The sequence below is a fragment of the Cherax quadricarinatus genome, chromosome 70, assembly GCF_038502225.1.
Source record: "Cherax quadricarinatus isolate ZL_2023a chromosome 70, ASM3850222v1, whole genome shotgun sequence".
NCBI classification, from domain to species: Eukaryota; Metazoa; Arthropoda; class Malacostraca; order Decapoda; family Parastacidae; genus Cherax; species Cherax quadricarinatus.
This window is the reverse complement of record NC_091361.1, coordinates 14,915,233-14,934,643: the sequence shown is the minus strand read 5'-3', so window position 1 is coordinate 14,934,643 and position 19,411 is coordinate 14,915,233. Positions and strand designations below refer to the sequence as shown.

Genomic DNA, 19,411 nt, shown 5'->3' with positions numbered 1-19,411 from the left:
AGTTATATTGTAGTAAGATTGAGGACAAGATAGTCCAACTTAAAAGTTGCTCAGGTCAGCTCACTCACAGTGACAAAGAAATGTGTGTAATCTTCTCAGCATTTACACAGGAAGATACTAAAGAAATTACAGAAATAAAAAATTATGTAGGTCAGGAAGAAAATAAGTTATGCATGATCAAACTCACTAGTGACATAATTCTCAGACAAATAGATTAAAACCAAACAGGTCACCTGGTCCTGATGAACTGTTCTCAAGAGTTATAAGGGAATTTAAGGAGGAATGGTTTATAAGGACGAACTAATCTCTCAGTTTATCACTACAAGTTTGTAAAGTGACCAGAAAAGTCGAAAACAGCAAATGTGATACCTAACTACATAGCAGAAGACAGGTATGTGGCTTCGAATTATATAGACCGATTAACCTCCACTGCGGTAAAATTGATGGGATCGATAATTGCCGAGGATGTTCGAAACAGCCTTCAAAAGGATAAATCTCAACACGGTTTTACAAAGGGGCGTTCCTGCCTTACGAATTTACTAACTTTTTTCACTAAGGTATTTGAGGAGGTAGATCATGATAAAGAATATGGTATTGTGTTTGTGGATATAAATTAGGTGCTAGAAATATCTAGCCAAGACAGGACACTCGCTACAATGGATTCAAGCTAGAAAAAATTAGATTTAAGAAGGATATAAGGAAACATTGGTTTGGTAATCGAGTTGTGGGTGAGTGGAACAAACTTTGGAAAAAAATAAGATTTAGAAAGGATATAAGAAAACATTGGTTTGGTAACAGTTGTGGGTGAGTGGAAGAAACTTCTGAGCATCGCCGTTAAAGCTATAACCTCGTGTAGCTTTGAAAATAAGTTAAATACGTACATGAGTGGGTGAGAGTGGGTGTGACGGATTTGTCTAACTTTGGCCAATAGGCCTGCAACATTGTTCCTTCTTTCTTATTTGTTTTATGTTCTCAATTTTGACAAGATAGCAAAAATATAGATTATACAAATATTTTGCACCAGCTAGATGAGTGAACTAGAACTTTATGAGACTGTAACCGAATAATGACTAACGTTTTTTCCTTTGTTGTTAAGGACACGAACAAACGCGGACGACATTCATTGTTGGAATGTTTACCTTCTGGGAACTTCCTCACATAGTGTGAAGGTTCTAGGACCCTAACTTTTCCATAATGGTCCTAAGCATTTATTCTTGTATCTTTAACCACTACTTGTCTGTATTATGTACAAGGTTTCACAATGTTTTAGTGTAAGTTTTCTTGAGAGGATATCTACATAATGTATTGTATAACTTAGCTATGTGGAGAAACTAATACCGACGAGGTGATGAATAACCATATGCAAAACGTGAATATCTTTATTCTGCAATAAATATACCAAAGTGTTACACTTATATCTTATTCATCAAAGGAAACCTAGTGTGGGCCGGAAGGCCGCCTTCAGTAATGTTTTTACCACTATACCAATGCTCTGTAAGGTCTACGAAAGACCCATTTTGATGTGTAAGACATAAAAGCAACATTTGGCTTTCTATAGTTAAATACAGCCGAAAAAACATTGGAGACAGTAAAAGTAGCTATCAAAAGGTCAGTCCCTCACCCTTGGTAGGTGGTCAGTCCCCAAACAGAGAAGATGAAGTTACAATCAGAGGTGAGAGCGGCGGCCAACTAGTGGTAGCAGGTGATGCTCAACAGTCTTCAGCTAAGGAGTTGCAAAAGACTTTTCCTGTACCAAGATATCATTGCGATGTTGACAGATAAGTTATCATATTATTAATGGCATGCAATACCGACAAGTTGATGAATAAGATGTTTGATATCAAAATTAGACGCTTGATAAATAAGACGTTTCGCCTGCACTACAGCTGTAGTACAGGCGAAACGTTGCGACAACAATGATATCCAATTACTGCGCACGTGTCTTGTTCATTTTCTTAGAACATAAAGAAGGAACACTGTAGCAGGCCTACTGGCCCATGCGAGGCAGGTTCAAGGCTCCTACCTGCTTAAGCCAATGCCCTAACCTAGTTAGGTCAGGTCACATTCTTCACATTTGATGACATATTCCATCCTGTGTAAAGGAATATGACAAGAAAATAGCTAAATTTTGTTCCAACTATGTAACTAATTGAATAAGGTAACTCATGAAAAATAAGCAGCTGTTCACTACGGGAGTTTACACACACACACAACTTCATTACAAAATATGAGAGAAAGAAATACCGCTGGTATTTCCACCTAGTAACTCCTACCAACAATAGTTTGGTACCCAACATATAGGACTGTCTAATGGTCTGAAGGATCCCCGCCCTCCAACCCCAATTTCCTCCTTGTCTCCCACAGACCCTATCCGTCGGGGGTAATCAGTTGACAAGTTTGGATGAGCTGGTTGGCTTACCCGAGCTTCCCCTCACTGTCCTGTACCTGGGCAATAACCTCATCTCCAGCCTCCACCCTCAAGTCTTCTACTCAGGTGAGTCTAACATATTTCTGTTGTAATGTCTTATTCCCGTAAGGGAATTTGATGGCATAAGGTTTAATCTTTTGATAAAATTATTTCACCAACTTTGATGAGGGGTTTAACACAATTTTCACGATTATTTTTACCCTTCATATTAAACCACTTACTTATGGTAGATTCGTGTAACCTTTGCTTTTCTCTATTCCAACATTACTGGTGTGGAATAAGAAAATATTAATGTATACAAAGGAGAAAATACATAATTCTTTAGTCAGCAACGTTCAGCAATGCCCTAAAGGCATTATGATCCAATTCCTCACATAAAAATTCTGTCAACTGATGGAGAGATGTTGATGGTACTGCAAATGAATGCAACATGTGTTATTTATATATGTAAAGAATTGTTAAAAAAAGAGAGACCTGAGGTTTGAATATGTAGTAGAAATGAGAATATTTTCCAAAATTTTGGAGATTTAGACAGGGATATGTAATGTCATCGTACATGACCATTTTATATATATACGAAACTATAAATTTAATGCGTACTAGAATGTATTAGAAATGTGTGCCTTTAACAACTAATGCTTTTATATACACAAATAACCAGCACATAGGAGAGGGGAGCTGACCACAACGCTTCGGTCCGACTTTGTAAATGGTCTAAGTCGGACCGAAACGTCGTCGTAAGCTCCCCTCTCCTATGTGCGGATCGTTTGTTTATTGTTTCAGTCATGGTATTGTGCCTTTTTGTTATTTAACACCTTGATACTATGTGGGACTTGTCAGTTTTGGTTTGCAGATGATACAGTGTTGATTAAAAAAAAAGAGAGAGAAAGCTGCATAAATTGGTTGAGAACTGAGGAAGGGAATATAAAAGACGGAAGCTGCAAGTAACTACTTAAGAGAAGATTGAGACACTTATGCAACATATGGGAGTCTTTATTTTCTTCATTAAAGATTCCCATATGTTTAATAAGTGTCTCAATCTTCAATTTGTCGGTTACAAACCATTTATCATATACTTAAGAGAACAAGGTAATAAAAGAAATGTGTATAAAAAATAAATGGGAGGTTGAGTAAAGAGGGAGCGAATGTATTTAGGTATTTCCAAGTGGATTTATCAGTTTATGGGTCTGCGGATGTGAAAAAAAATATCAAAGTAAATGAGTGGAAAAATTGCAGTAATTTAGTAATCTTTGCGAAGAGAGAAATTTGTCATTGAATACAAATACGAAAATTAAAGTAAGTTGTCGTTGTTGCTTCTTTTATAGGTGTCAAGTCTTTCATATTCTGTCAACAACTTTATTACACCAACTTCAATTATACATCCCTTAGCACTCCTGAGTGCCCTTCCTGACTATCTCTGTTATAGTCTTCACTCTTGCTTGTCTCTCACCAAGAATATTGCACCTTTAGCCAACCCAACCTGCTCGTCTGTATCAACCTTATGGATTCAGCGTTTAGTTACGATCATATTAATATAGGTGTCAGGATCTTATTAACGCATCGGGCTTTTCCCACCAAGGCAGGGTGGCACGAAAAAGAAAAACTTTCATCATTCACTCCATCACTGTCTTGCCAGAGGCGCGCTTATATTACAGTTATGAAACTGCAACATTAGCATCCCTCCTTCAAAGTGCAGACATTGTACTTCCCATCTCCAGGGTTCAAGTCCGACCTCCGGTTTCCCTGAATCCCTTCATAAAGAATATCTTGTTCACACTCCAACAGCACGTCAAGTCCTAAAAGCCATTTGTTTCCATTTGCTCCTATCTAACATGCTCACGCATGCTTCCTGGAAGTCCAAGCCCCTCGCACACGAAACCTCCTTCCCCCCCTTCCCCAACATTTCCTAGGCGACCTCCACCCTGCCTTCCCTCCACTACAGATTTATACATTCTCGAAGTCTTTCTATTTTGTTCCATCCGGTCTTCATGTCCGAACCACCTCAATAACCCCTCTGGACGATACTTTTGGTAATCCCGCACCTCCCCTTAGTCTCCAAATTACAGATTCTCTGCATTATATTCACACCACACAAACTTGACATCTCCACTGTCTCCAGCCTTCTTGCTGCCACGTTCACCACCCATGCTTCACACCCGTATAAGAGTGTTGGTATAACTATACTCTTATACATTCCCCTCTTTGCTTCCATGGATAAAGTTCCTCGTCTCCACAGACTCCGAAGTGCACCACTTACCTTTTTCACTTTGTCAGTTCTTTGATTCACCTCATCTTTCATAGACCCATCTGCTGACATGTCCACTCCCAAATATCTGACAACAGTCACCTCCTCCATACACTCATTCTCTAATCTGATATCCAGTCTTTCGTTACCTAATTTTTTTATCATCTCCTTATTCTTTCCTATATTCATTTTTAATTTCTTTCTTGTACATACCCTACCAAATTCATCCACCAACCTATGCAAGTTCTCTTCAGAATCTCCCAATAGCACAGTGTCATCAGCAAAGAGTAACAGTGACAACTCCCACTTTGTGTTAGTTTTTTGTCTTTTATCCTCACAGCTCTTGCTCACACCCGACCATTCTCTTCTCTTACAACCCCATCTATAAATATATTGAATAACAATGGTGACATCGCACATCCTTGTCTAAGGCCTACTTTTACAGGGTAATAATCTCCCTCTCTCCTACATATTCTAACCTGAGCCTCACTATCCTGGTAAAAACTTTCACTGCTTTCAGAAACCTACCTCCTATTCCATATATGTGTAACATCTGCCACACTGCCCCTCCCCCTATCTTCCCTATCAAACGCCTTTTTCAAATCCATAAATGCCACAAAAACCTCTTTAACCTTATCTAAATACTGTTCACCTATATGTTTCATTGTAAACACTTGGTCTACACACCCCCAACCCTTCCTAAAACCACCTTGTTCATCTGCTATTCTGCTCTCTGTTTTACTCATAATTTTTTCAATAATAACTACCATACACTTTACCAGGTACACTCAACACACTTATTCCCCTATAATTTTTACACTCTCTTCTGTCCCCTTTGCCTTTATACAAAGGAACTGTGCATGCTCTGTGCCAATCCCTAGGTGCCTTATCCTCATCCAAACAGTTATTAAATAAAAACACTAATCACTCCAAAATTATATCCCCACCTGCTTTTAACATTTCTATCTTAATTCTGTCAATTACAGCTGCTTTACCCACTTCGTTCTACCCACTGCCTCACGACCTACCCCCCACACTCACAACTGGTTCTTCCTCAGTCCTACAAGATGTTGTTCCTCCTCACAGTTTCCCTATCTTCATCAACATTTAACAATTCTTCAAAATATTCCCTTCATCTTCCCGATACCTCTAACTCTCTATTTAATAACTCTCCTCTCCTATTTTTAACTAAAAGTCATTCGTTCTCTAGGCTTCCTCAACTTATTAATCTCACTCCAAAACTTTTCCTTATTTTCAACAAAATTTGTTAACATCTCACCCACTCTCTCATTTGCTCTCTTTTTACATTGCTTCACCACTCTCTTAACCTCTCTTTCTCTCCATACACTCCTCCCTCCTTGCATCACTTCTACTTTGCAAAAACCTCTCATATGCTAACATTTTCTCTTGCTACAATCTTCACATTACACTAATCGCTCTTCTTCCCTCCCGCACCCACTTTCCTGTAACCACAAACTTCTGCTGAACACTAACCCTACATTCTTAAACTTACTCATACATCTTCTATCCCATCTATCCTCCAATAGTTGTTTATAACTTACCGTAACTGCCTCCTCCTTTAGTTTATAAACCTTCACCTCTCTCTTACTTGATGCTTCAATTTTCCATGTATCCCATCTGCCTTTTACTCTCACTGTAGCTACAACTAAAAAGTGATCTGATATATCTGTGGCCCCTCTATAAACATGGACATCCTAAAGTCTTCCCAACAGTCTTTCATCTAATACGTAGTCCAACAAGGAATTATTTTTAACCGTTGCAACGAGGAGGAGGCTGAAGGCAGCCGAATTGTGGTGTGTGAGATCAATATGCTGGGTGGATGCTGGGCAGAGAATAAGCAAAGATGAAACTTAAATACAAAACAGCCAAAGGTTAATTCAAGGGAGGTTTTGTGGAGATGTTTTTTCATGAAGAGTGGGAAATGATTAGTTGGGAAAAGGGATTTTTATAGACCGGCAGCACACACATGAGATACATGACTGATGTGAAAGCAGGTGACTATGTACGTCTTAGTTATAACTGGACACAATTGTGAGACTCAGAGTAACTAACCGGTTATACAATCTTCATATTTTCAAGGGATCGTGTCATGATGGGTAAGGCGGCTGCTGTTTGGTGGATCATCGTGCGATGTGTGTGCTCTTCTGACCACGAGAAATACCCAGACCAATTTGTCTCCAGTCTGCTGAAACACGCGCACACAACGACCATGTCTCACCCCCATACAAAAGCGCTGGCACTGAGACTTTCTCCTTTATGCCCCAGTAACAACCTTCTTTTCTGGAGAATCCTCAAGACTCCATCGATTTTTCTCATATTCATTGTGATTTACCTCATTTTTCGTAGAGCCATGTGCCGACACATCCAAAGCTAAATATTTAAGAATATTAACTTCCTCCATATTTCCTCTCTCCGATTGGACGTCAAATCTTCCATATTCAACTTTCATGCTAACTATCCAGTTCTACCTATTTGGTACGACATATATATATATATATATATATATATATATATATATATATATATATATATATATATATATATATATATATATTATATAATATATATATATATATATATATATATATATATATATATATATATATTATATAATATATATTATATATATATATATATATGTGTGTGTGTGTGTGTGTGTGTGTGTGTGTGTGTGTGTGTGTGTGTGTGTGTGTGTGTGTATATAAGTGTGTGCGCGTGCGTTTGTGAGAGAGAGAGAGAGAGAGAGAGAGAGAGAGAGAGATAACAGAAATTTCTCTGCCTTCTAACCATCGTCACACTTTTCTATTTTCAATTCAAGTTACTGAAGGTTAGGTTACGCCACTGTTGCCTGGGTATCTGGCTGATGAACATTATAATCACAAAAACAATGTATGTCTTCATATATTGTTCGAGGACGGCTACACACATTAGAGATCCATTTGCAGAATTGTCTCAAGTGTGTCACTCCGTCACTCATTGTCACTCATCGTCACTCACTGTCACTCAATATGTCACAGGTGAGCGCTGTAATAATGAATGACAGACTATCACCCACTGTACCTTGGCACTGCGTTAATCATGTCTCCTCTAGCAGTTACAGGCACTCTACGGCCCTTCATAACCATGGGAAGAGTGTGCCTCTATGCTTATGTAGGGTTTTTGAGCACTGAACTGGTGTACAAGTCACTTTCTTTGAATCAAATCTGATAAACTCTGATTCCTCATGCTCAGAATGTCCGCTAAGGGTTTAGTCCTTCCATTTTATAATATTAACCTTCCATGACATATCTGTTTCCAGGCACTGTGTGGCATGTTTTTTTCCAGGCAGTGTGTTGTACTTGTCTTCCTCATTCTATTTGGCATCTGTGTTCCTGGCAATATGTGGCACTTGTCTTCCGATTATACATTAGGTTAGGTGTGGTCAGACACACCAGTAAACACCACAACTTCTCTAAGGTGGGTCACAGTCACACACTGACTCGACTCTGAAGTTGTGGGTCATCTGACCGAGGTCTTCCACTGGCTTACCTCTCAACACTCTCTCTAACAACTAAACGAGAGCCTTATTGATTTTCATTATCTTTTTATTTCACAGTGCCTCACTTGAGCGTGTTGGATCTGCACAAGAACAACTTGACCAGCCTCCCGCCGGAGGTGTTCACGCCGCTGACGGAGCTCCAGATTCTCTACCTCTACAAGAACAACATCAAGGTCTGTATTATAGTTACGGGGAATAGCTAAACACACAACAGTCATGCAGGACCTGGTTAACGAGGGATAATCAGGGTTGTACGAAGGGAATGTAGCTTCAATTTATTGAACGAAGAGCTCACCATATGCTTAAGGGCACTTCCCCTGAAAGACTTTGTAGACGATGACTGTCCTTCGTACTACACTGCTGCATGTTTAATCATTACATCTGTCCTCCAAACAAGCGTTAGCTATTGCACGTGTTAAAATGCGTCAATTTTTACACGATGTATTAAAACAGCTACTAAATTTCATGCATTGATTCTAAGTAATGTTAGGTTAAGTTAATCTAACCTAAATTTACATTTATTTTCATCAAATTGAGCACCAATAACCAAATAACATAAGAATCTTATCTCTGGCAGCACATAACACATGTTCACTGCTTAAAGTGTCAAGAACTCTATTGAATTTGAAGGACGGGATATATTATAGGTATACGTGAGTGACATATGCCTATATCACGTATATTTGTTTAAAAATTTTATATTTCCATGATGGTCCCTCTGATGTACCTTGTTCTATATCATTGTTTATTTTCAATATGGAGTTGGTCCTCGATTTGCAGCTGAAACAACACCAGGTCCACGAGGAATTAATTCATATAGCACTTGAGCAGTATCCAGGGTAATTTTGAGCCATTCCTCAAACAAAACCTGCTCTAATTCTTCCAAAGACGACGGTGGAGGAAATCGGTCCCTGACTTGTTGTTCCAAATGACCCACAGATGCTCCATAATATATAGATCCGGAGAATGTTGAGCCAATCCATGTCAGACTTCACTTCCATGTTAATTTTGAACAACTAGAGAGGTGTGAATTGGTATATCAACGTTATTTAACACATACATGTGTTACATTTAACACATTTCAACACATTTGATATCATTCGACAGCTCGAGAGTTCACTCAGCAAGTACTCATATATTCTGTGCAACATCTGTGTCTTTTATTCGTAAATACTTGTAAAACCTTCTTAGCTTTCACAATTACTAATCAGTGGAAAGTTTTAAGGCAGTAAGTCACTCGTTACTTTCTACTGTCTTTGTCGACCAGTTCCATTGCATTTATTAGTAAAGTTATGCTTGAACATATCCCAGTGGTATCCTGGTAATTTTTGTCGCTTTCATCCTCTCGTGCTGTAAAAAATTTGTTTTAGACAGATATTTTCATAAGGTAGTAGGTTGGTAGACAGCAACCACCCAGGGAAGTACTACCGTCCTGCCAGATGACTGTGAAACAGAAACCTGTAACTGTTTTACATGATGGTAGGATTGCTGGTTTTCTTTTTCTGTCTCATAAACACGCTAAGATAACAGGGATATCTTGCTACTCCTACTTACACTTTGGTCACACTTCACAGACACGCACATGCATATATATATATACATACATCTAGGTTTTTCTCCTTTTTCTAAATAGCTCTTGTTCTTTTTTATTTCTTTCTATTGTCCATGGGGAAGTGGAAAAGAATCTTTCCTCCGTAAGCCATGCGTGTCGTATGAGGCGACTAAAATGCCGGGAGCAATGGGCTAGTAACCCCTTCTCCTGTATACATTTACTAAAAAAGAGAAGAAGAAAAACTTTATAAAACTGGGTTGCTTAAATGTGCGTGGATGTAGTGCGGATGACAAGAAACAGATGATTGCTGATGTTATGAATGAAAAGAAGTTGGATGTCCTGGCCCTAAGCGAAACAAAGCTGAAGGGGGTAGGAGAGTTTCAGTGGGGGGAAATAAATGGGATTAAATCTGGAGTATCTGAGAGAGTTAGAGCAAAGGAAGGGGTAGCAGTAATGTTAAATGATCAGTTATGGAAGGAGAAAAGAGAATATGAATGTGTAAATTCAAGAATTATGTGGATTAAAGTAAAGGTTGGATGCGAGAAGTGGGTCATAATAAGCGTGTATGCACCTGGAGAAGAGAGAAATGCAGAGGAGAGAGAGAGATTTTGGGAGATGTTAAGTGAATGTATAGGAGCCTTTGAACCAAATGAGAGAGTAATTGTGGTAGGGGACCTGAATGCTAAAGTAGGAGAAACCTTTAGAGAGGGTGTGGTAGGTAAGTTTGGGGTGCCAGGTGTAAATGATAATGGGAGCCCTTTGATTGAACTTTGTATAGAAAGGGGTTTAGTTATAGGTAATACATATTTTAAGAAAAAGAGGATAAATAAGTATACACGATATGATGTAGGGCGAAATGACAGTAGTTTGTTGGATTATGTATTGGTAGATAAAAGACTGTTGAGTAGACTTCAGGATGTACATGTTTATAGAGGGGCCACAGATATATCAGATCACTTTCTAGTTGTAGCTACACTGAGAGTAAAAGGTAGATGGGATACAAGGAGAATAGAAGCATCAGGGAAGAGAGAGGTGAAGGTTTATAAACTAAAAGAGGAGGCAGTTAGGGTAAGATATAAACAGCTATTGGAGGATAGATGGGCTAATGAGAGCATAGGCAATGGGGTCGAAGAGGTATGGGCTAGGTTTAAAAATGTAGTGTTAGAGTGTTCAGCAGAAGTTTGTGGTTACAGGAAAGTGGGTGCAGGAGGGAAGAGGAGCGATTGGTGGAATGATGATGTAAAGAGAGTAGTAAGGGAGAAAAAGTTAGCATATGAGAAGTTTTTACAAAGTAGAAGTGATGCAAGGAGGGAAGAGTATATGGAGAAAAAGAGAGAAGTTAAGAGAGTGGTGAAGCAATGTAAAAAGAGAGCAAATGAGAGAGTGGGTGAGATGTTATCAACAAATTTTGTTGAAAATAAGAAAAAGTTTTGGAGTGAGATTAACAAGTTAAGAAAGCCTAGAGAACAAATGGATTTGTCAGTTAAAAATAGGAGAGGAGAGTTATTAAATGGAGAGTTAGAGGTATTGGGAAGATGGAGGGAATATTTTGAGGAATTGTTAAATGTTGATGAAGATAGGGAAGCTGTGATTTCGTGTATAGGGCAAGGAGGAATAACATCTTGTAGGAGTGAGGAAGAGCCAGTTGTGAGTGTGGGGGAAGTTCGTGAGGCAGTAGGTAAAATGAAAGGGGGTAAGGCAGCCGGGATTGATGGGATAAAGATAGAAATGTTAAAAGCAGGTGGGGATATAGTTTTGGAGTGGTTGGTGCAATTATTTAATAAATGTATGGAAGAGGGTAAGGTACCTAGGGATTGGCAGAGAGCATGCATAGTTCCTTTGTATAAAGGCAAAGGGGATAAAAGAGAGTGCAAAAATTATAGGGGGATAAGTCTGTTGAGTGTACCTGGTAAGGTGTATGGTACAGTTATAATTGAAAGAATTAAGAGTAAGACGGAGAATAGGATAGCAGATGAACAAGGAGGCTTTAGGAAAGGTAGGGGGTGTGTGGACCAGGTGTTTACAGTGAAACATATAAGTGAACAGTATTTAGATAAGGCTAAAGAGGTCTTTGTGGCATTTATGGATTTGGAAAAGGCGTATGACAGGGTGGATAGGGGGGCAATGTGGCAGATGTTGCAAGTGTATGGTGTAGGAGGTAGGTTACTGAAAGCAGTGAAGAGTTTTTACGAGGATAGTGAGGCTCAAGTTAGAGTATGTAGGAAAGAGGGAAATTTTTTCCCAGTAAAGGTAGGCCTTAGACAAGGATGTGTGATGTCACCGTGGTTGTTTAATATATTTATAGATGGGGTTGTAAGAGAAGTAAATGCGAGGGTCTTGGCAAGAGGCGTGGAGTTAAAAGATAAAGAATCACACACAAAATGGGAGTTGTCACAGCTGCTCTTTGCTGATGACACTGTACTCTTGGGAGATTCTGAAGAGAAGTTGCAGAGATTGGTGGATGAATTTGGTAGGGTGTGCAAAAGAAGAAAATTAAAGGTGAATACAGGAAAGAGTAAGGTTATGAGGATAACAAAAAGATTAGGTGATGAAAGATTGAATATCAGATTGGAGGGAGAGAGTATGGAGGAGGTGAACGTATTCAGATATTTGGGAGTGGACGTGTCAGCGGATGGGTCTATGAAAGATGAGGTGAATCATAGAATTGATGAGGGAAAAAGAGTGAGTGGTGCACTTAGGAGTCTGTGGAGACAAAGAACTTTGTCCTTGGAGGCAAAGAGGGGAATGTATGAGAGTATAGTTTTACCAACGCTCTTATATGGGTGTGAAGCGTGGGTGATGAATGTTGCAGCGAGGAGAAGGCTGGAGGCAGTGGAGATGTCATGTCTGAGGGCAATGTGTGGTGTGAATATAATGCAGAGAATTCATAGTTTGGAAGTTAGGAGGAGGTGCGGGATTACCAAAACTGTTGTCCAGAGGGCTGAGGAAGGGTTGTTGAGGTGGTTCGGACATGTAGAGAGAATGGAGCGAAACAGAATGACTTCAAGAGTGTATCAGTCTGTAGTGGAAGGAAGGCGGGGTAGGGGTCGGCCTAGGAAGGGTTGGAGGGAGGGGGTAAAGGAGGTTTTGTGTGCGAGGGGCTTGGACTTCCAGCAGGCATGCGTGAGCGTGTTTGATAGGAGTGAATGGAGACAAATGGTTTTTAATACTTGACGTGCTGTTGGAGTGTGAGCAAAGTAACATTTATGAAGGGATTCAGGGAAACCGGCAGGCCGGACTTGAGTCCTGGAGATGGGAAGTACAGTGCCTGCACTCTGAAGGAGGGGTGTTAATGTTGCAGTTTAAAAACTGTAGTGTAAAGCACCCTTCTGGCAAGACAGTGATGGAGTGAATGATGGTGAAAGTTTTTCTTTTTCGGGCCACCCTGCCTTGGTGGGAATCGGCCAGTGTGATAATAAAAAAAAAAAAAAAATTTTCATTCCATGTTGGGTTTAGGTTTTGAGGATGACCTGTCGATTGTCGACTAATAAACCTGCTGCAGTGTTCCTCCCTTCTTATGTTTTACCTTCTGCTTAAACGCCTCTTGTTCTTTCAAGCAAACAGTAAACGCGCAAATTATTCTTAGGCTCACTTCACTCATTTTAATTCATACTTTGTCTGTCCTAATTCCCAATTTACTAATTTTGTTTTTACATTTTCTAACTCACATTTTATCCATTCACCTCATTATCATCAACTAACATATCCTCAGTACCAACAACTATCATACTTATTTTCAATAACATCAACTAACATTCTTGTCCCCAGTAACATGAACTAACATTCTTGTCCTCAGTAACATCAACTAACATTCTTGTCCTCAGTAACATCAACTAACATTCTTGTCCTCAGTAACATCAACTAACATTCTTGTTCCCAATAACATCATATCACATTCTTGTCCCCAGTAGCATCATCATTCTTGTCCCCAGTAACATCAGCTAACATTCTTGCCCCCAGTAACAGCTAACATTCTTGTCCCCAGTAATATGAACTAAGATTGTCCCCAGTAACATCAACTAACATTCTTGGCCCCAGTAACAAACTAACAGACGCTTACAATTTTGGTTTAACGTGTTCAGCTGCAGGTAGTAGGCTAAGCTACCTGTACCAGTGGGTGCCGAACATCCATGCAAACTACACTAATACTTAAAGTCTGGCTCCACAGGGTCGTGTTTCTCCCACGGAGAGGAAACTGTGAGATCCAGGTGCAAAATGGGTCATTCATTATGTAAAAAAAATATGCAAATTTCCTTTAGTGCGTGTGGAATTATATTATATGTGTAACATGCATAATTCTCTGTCGCGGCCTGGAAGCCTCGTTCACGAAACTTGCGTAGAAATATATTTATTGGCTGTGGAAGCGTATGAATATTATAATGAACGAACATTGCTGTAATGGTGACGTAAGTGCATTAGCTTAAAGCACCTAGACAGGCAGCCCCTTTATTAACGCTAAGTGAAGTTAATGAGTCCATTAACTGCACAAGTTATACTGATAAATATTTAGCATAGTGCTTCTGGATAATCTATGCAGCACTGGTCGAGACATTACTGTGTCTTCTTCGGGAGAACGGGATAGTCTGGCTGCCAGAGTAGCGTTAGTGCCCAAGGATGACCGAGCTTCTTGTTACTCCTTCCGCTGATTGACCCACATGGGTTTAGCGCTTCGCATCCATATAATATTCTTCCTGCGCCCGAGTTATCAACATGTTTACATGCTTGCAACAATGTTGGTAGAATTACCGACAACACTGTAAAATGCTCCAAACTTCAGAACACTCGTGACCTAACCTGATTCGTCCTTTTTTCTTCATCTCCCTCTTCCCCTTTCCTCTTTCCTTTTTCTCCTTTGGGTTGTCTTTCTTCTGCCCTGTGTATTTGTTCCTTCTTTATTTATTTATTTATTTGTTTCCCCACCCCCCTCTCTGTTCTTGCTCTTACCCTCTGTGGGCACCAGCTCCCTCGCAGTGCTCCTCTTTCTTAGTATTTGACTGGCCCCTCCTACTCTTACTACCTCCCCACTACTACTTCCATCCCTCCACTACTACCACCACTACTACTACTACCACCTCCTGCCTATATATACCCATCCTGCTCTCCTTTCGTTAGTGTGACTTTGTAAATGGTCCAAGTAGGACCGAAACGTCGTCGTAAGCTCCTCTCTTCTATGTGTGGGTTATTTGTGTATTGTGTAACATGTTAGGTAAAAGAGCACACGTGCAGCAAATGCGACATTTTTATTGCGGCAACGTTTTGCTTGACGAAGCTCCTGGAGAGCGAAACGTTACCACAATAAAAATGTCGCGTTAGCTGCACGTGTGTTCTTTTACCAAACAAACTTACAATATTAATCTTAAGAGTAAATATGATTATGAAAAATCTCCAGGACGATTCAGCTACATGTAAAAAGAACTGACTTAGTATGAAATATACATATCAAGGCTTAAATATCTCCGAGATGGATAACACCAGAGGCTGTCCGACTTGAATGAACATCTCCTTTTTCTCCTTCTCGTCTGAAGATTCCACGAAATAACTCGAGTATTCATCTTGTTATCGCCTTCAAGTTTTAGTTTTGTTTCCATGATGAAAGAACCGGATTGCTGATGGACTCCTTAGATACCCACTAACAAATTCTGAATATCAAAATGGTATACAATACCGACAGGTTGGTAAGACACATAGGTAACAGATAGGCATCTTTACTCTGAAACATTTCGCCTACACAGTAGGCTTTTTAAGTCTATGGAACAGAACTCTTCTCCAGGCTGAGGGACGGACAACCCTAAATCTTCGTCTTTAAAGGTGAAGGACTGATTACATCGTCTTCACATCTCTACTGCTCCTGCCTACTTTCTGTGCAAGAATGAATGTAGGCGAAACGTTTCGTAGTAAAGATGCCTCACTGTTGCCTAACAAATTGTGTCGACGAAATTGGTTTACAGATGATAACTTAAGGAGGCTTCGTCTAATAGGTTTCAGTTTCATCTCTGATGTATCCTAAACAGAAAACTGCTTTGTTATTAAGCTTCATTGGGTCTAATTTACCAATACATTGCAAAAAAAATATGTAGCATTTTTTCAATAAAATAACGTGAGAATGTCTCTTTCTTGTCCTTCTGGAATACACAAGAATTGGGGCAGCTGCATTAAATTTAAGACAAGTTAGTCTGACACATGATATTCTGGGTATTCATAGTAAAGGAGAGAGACAGAAGAGAAAGAGTGAGAGAGAGTGAGGAGTGAGAGGAAGGAGAGAGGGAGCGTAATCCTTTCCTATCCGTCACAATAATACCTGTTCCCCAAGGACTGGGAAGAAAAGGGACGAGGGGAAAAAAAATGTGAAAGAAAGAGTATTAGAGAAGTTGGTAGCAACATCGCTCGCCCCTTATATGTTGGCCAGGAAAAATAAGTTAGTAGTCGCCTTTATCACGGAACTCATCGAGGTCATAGAAAATGTAAAGAAAAGGCATAATTATATCGATTACTATCTAAGTACGAATCAGTGACCTGGTTATGACATTTTTAAGAATAAATATATTACAAATAAAATCTCATAACCGCAAATTATGTTAGAGAAAATTTAGAGCTTAGTTATAATAATAATGTTAGATACATATTCATAGGCTACCGCAGTTCTTGTAACATGGTGAATTTTACTGAATGCTCCAAGATAAAAAATATTCACCGTATTTTCCGGCATATAAGGCGCACAAACATGTAAGACATATGACGGCATCTCCAAGCAGTTGTAACGTAACGTTAGTAAATTGCTAAAGCGTAACCCAAAGCTTACCCCCTTGACAATGGCCTTGAGCATATAAGGCGCAGGCTGATTTTCCAAGACGTGTTTTGGGAAAAACAAAGCTCCTTACATGCCGGAAAATACGGTAGCTTAAATCAGCTCTAGCATGATAAGTCTTCAGTATTTCTTCCTCCATCTCCCTGTACATCCGTATCCGTCCCTCTGTTAACTGTGATAAGTAATTTCCACAAAGCGTCATTTACATTGCTGTTTAATTGCCCAACATTCGCACACGTCTCCCCGCCAGTATAAGCAACTGGCTGTAACAGCAACACCAACATGTAAAGTAAAAGGACACAAGTGCAACTAACGTGACATTTTATTGTGGCAACGTTTCGCTCTCCTGGAGAGCGAAACGTTGCCACAATAAAGTGTCACATTAGTTGCACTTGTGTCCTTTTACTTTACATATTGTCGGTAATTCTACCAACTTTATTACAACACCAACATGGAACTCTGAATATAAGTTAATATACCGGCAATTTGGTACCTAAATATTCCCATGTAACCTTAGCACATCATTACTAAAATTCTGAAGCCAAACAGAGATGGCATTATTTACTTCATTGAAACAACTGTGTCATGTCTTATATGGGAAACTAATATATACACAACTTAAAAAATCAAATTAATATGTATATTCAACTTAATTTGAATTCAAATTAATATACACACAACGTAATAAGTATTCAAATCTTTCTCTAAGATAAAGGCAATCAAATGATTTATTCTCAAGATATCGCAATCAGGTCGGAAAGGAAAAAATCCGACAATCACTATTTATGCTAAATATATTTATATTGTCCTCTGAAAATCCCTGTCTCCCCGTTAAAAATAATAATAATATTTATTCCTACAAGTACATGTACACGGTATATAGGCCTAACTGACATCAGGCCCGGTGGCCTGGTTTCTAAAGCTCCCGCTTCACACACGGAGGGCCCGGGTTCGATTCCCGGCGGGTGGAAACATTTCGACACGTTTCCTTACACCTGTTGTCCTGTTCACCTAGCAGTAAATAGGTACCTGGGTGTTAGTCGACTGGTGTGGGTCGCATCCTGAGGAACAAGATTGAGGACCCCAATGGAAATAAGTTAGACAGTCCTCGATGACGCACTGACTTTCTTGGGTTATCCTGGGTGGCTAACCCTCCGGGGTTAAAAATCCGAACGAAATCTTATCTTACAAAACCCCTTGTTAGGCAAAGTATTTCGGGAAAATTTGATCAATTTTGTCCCCAGGATGCGACCCACACCGGTGAATAGTTACAGCAGGTGTCTTAAGGAAACACTTCCTGTTCCCACCCGTACTGGGGATCGAACCCCGGACTTCAGTGTGTAAGCTGAGTTCGCTGGAGTGGCTGAGTTACGAGATAAGGGTCTTACTTCTTGGATTACGCGGTGACCGAAAAACATCGAGTTGTAAACCCACAGGAGTGAGACAGCAACGCACGCACGCACGCACACACACACACACACACACACACACACACACACACACACACACACACACACACACACACATACACACACAAACACACACAGTAACAAGGGGACACAGTTGGAAGTTGAAGACACAGATGAATCACAGGGATATTAGGAAGTATTTCTTCAGCCACAGAGTAGTCAGTAAGTGGAATAGTTTGGGAAGCGATGTAGTAGAGGCAGGATCCATACATAGCTTTAAGCAGAGGTATGAAAAAGCTCACGGTTCAGAGAGAGTGACCTAGTAGCGATCAGTGAAAAGGCGGGGCCAGGAGCTCGGACTCGTCCCCTGCAACCTCAACTAGGTGAGTACAACTAGGCGAGTACACACACACACACACATACTCATTTCTGCAACATTACGTGCTCCTGGTGATATGTTGATTGCAACACGAAAAGCCAAGAGTTATCTTTCAACTCCCCTCTCCCCCCGGTCTCCTGGTTTTGCATTTTCTATCGTTTGTTCGTGATTTTTACATAAAATGAATACCACTTGCAGACTCTTATCAGTTCTCTCGACTTTCTCCTTCTTCTTCCTGTGCTGTTTTCTCTTGCTAATCTGTTCTTAAGGTCCATAAAGTGTCATTAAAATTAATATTTTTACGAGAGTGTCTCAGTAAATAGGTAATGTCGAAATCGCTTCTACAGAACAGGTTGGTTAATCTGTCTTCGACCCCTTTGATCACTTCCACAGGTTAGTAATTACTAAGAATACTGGCTTGCTAAACTGCGAAGAAAAATGTTATTGAATTTAGAAAGGGTAAGCAAAAGTTTTTTAACCTAGTACCACTCAGAGGCAAGATCATATATCAGTTGACATATATAAGTGGTAGAGAATAATAAGAGGAAAATTAAAGGTTCACATGCTAGGAAATGTCACAACCTCATAGCACGAAGTGGTTGGTCCCAACCTGATAACCCGGAGTTTGCTGTTAACTTGTCGAGTGTTGAACTTACCCGTGACTAACACACAGCCCTCGAATATGGGTTAAGTTTCGCGCCTACAAGTGGCGACACTAATTATGTTGACCTTTCCAAGTGTTTTTGCAGTCTAGAAAAACGAGGAGACCTATTCCTTGAAACGTTCAACAATTTGCAAAGGCACGGTATATAGGGCTTTGCTCAGATCTCTCAGATTTATCAAATCGTACCATGAATTAAAGAAAGATGCTGGACTTCACCTTACGAAAGCAGACACAACAAATGCGATATTAATTATGGACAAGGTAGATTAATGCTGAAAAATGAGCATTTTATTAAAAGACAGGAAGACCTACGTGCCCCTTATTAAGAACCCAGTTAAAGGTATGTTTCATAAACAACTTACAACCTTAC

The 19,411-nt window shown here is 39.7% G+C and overlaps 2 protein-coding genes across 2 annotated transcripts in view; one reads left to right on the top strand and one right to left on the bottom strand.

The window, feature by feature from the left end:
- LOC128695258 (uncharacterized) overlaps positions 1–19,411 on the bottom strand; it is a 1,855,180-nt gene that overhangs the window by 431,283 nt on the left and 1,404,486 nt on the right. The window lies entirely within an intron of this gene.
- LOC128705395 (oplophorus-luciferin 2-monooxygenase non-catalytic subunit-like) overlaps positions 1–19,411 on the top strand; it is a 192,437-nt gene that overhangs the window by 118,381 nt on the left and 54,645 nt on the right. Inside the window, exons 6-7 of the mRNA XM_070099903.1 lie at positions 2,365–2,494; positions 8,290–8,405. Of these exons, the coding sequence (XP_069956004.1) occupies positions 2,365–2,494; positions 8,290–8,405 (246 nt within the window). The remainder of the gene's footprint in view (positions 1–2,364; positions 2,495–8,289; positions 8,406–19,411) is intronic.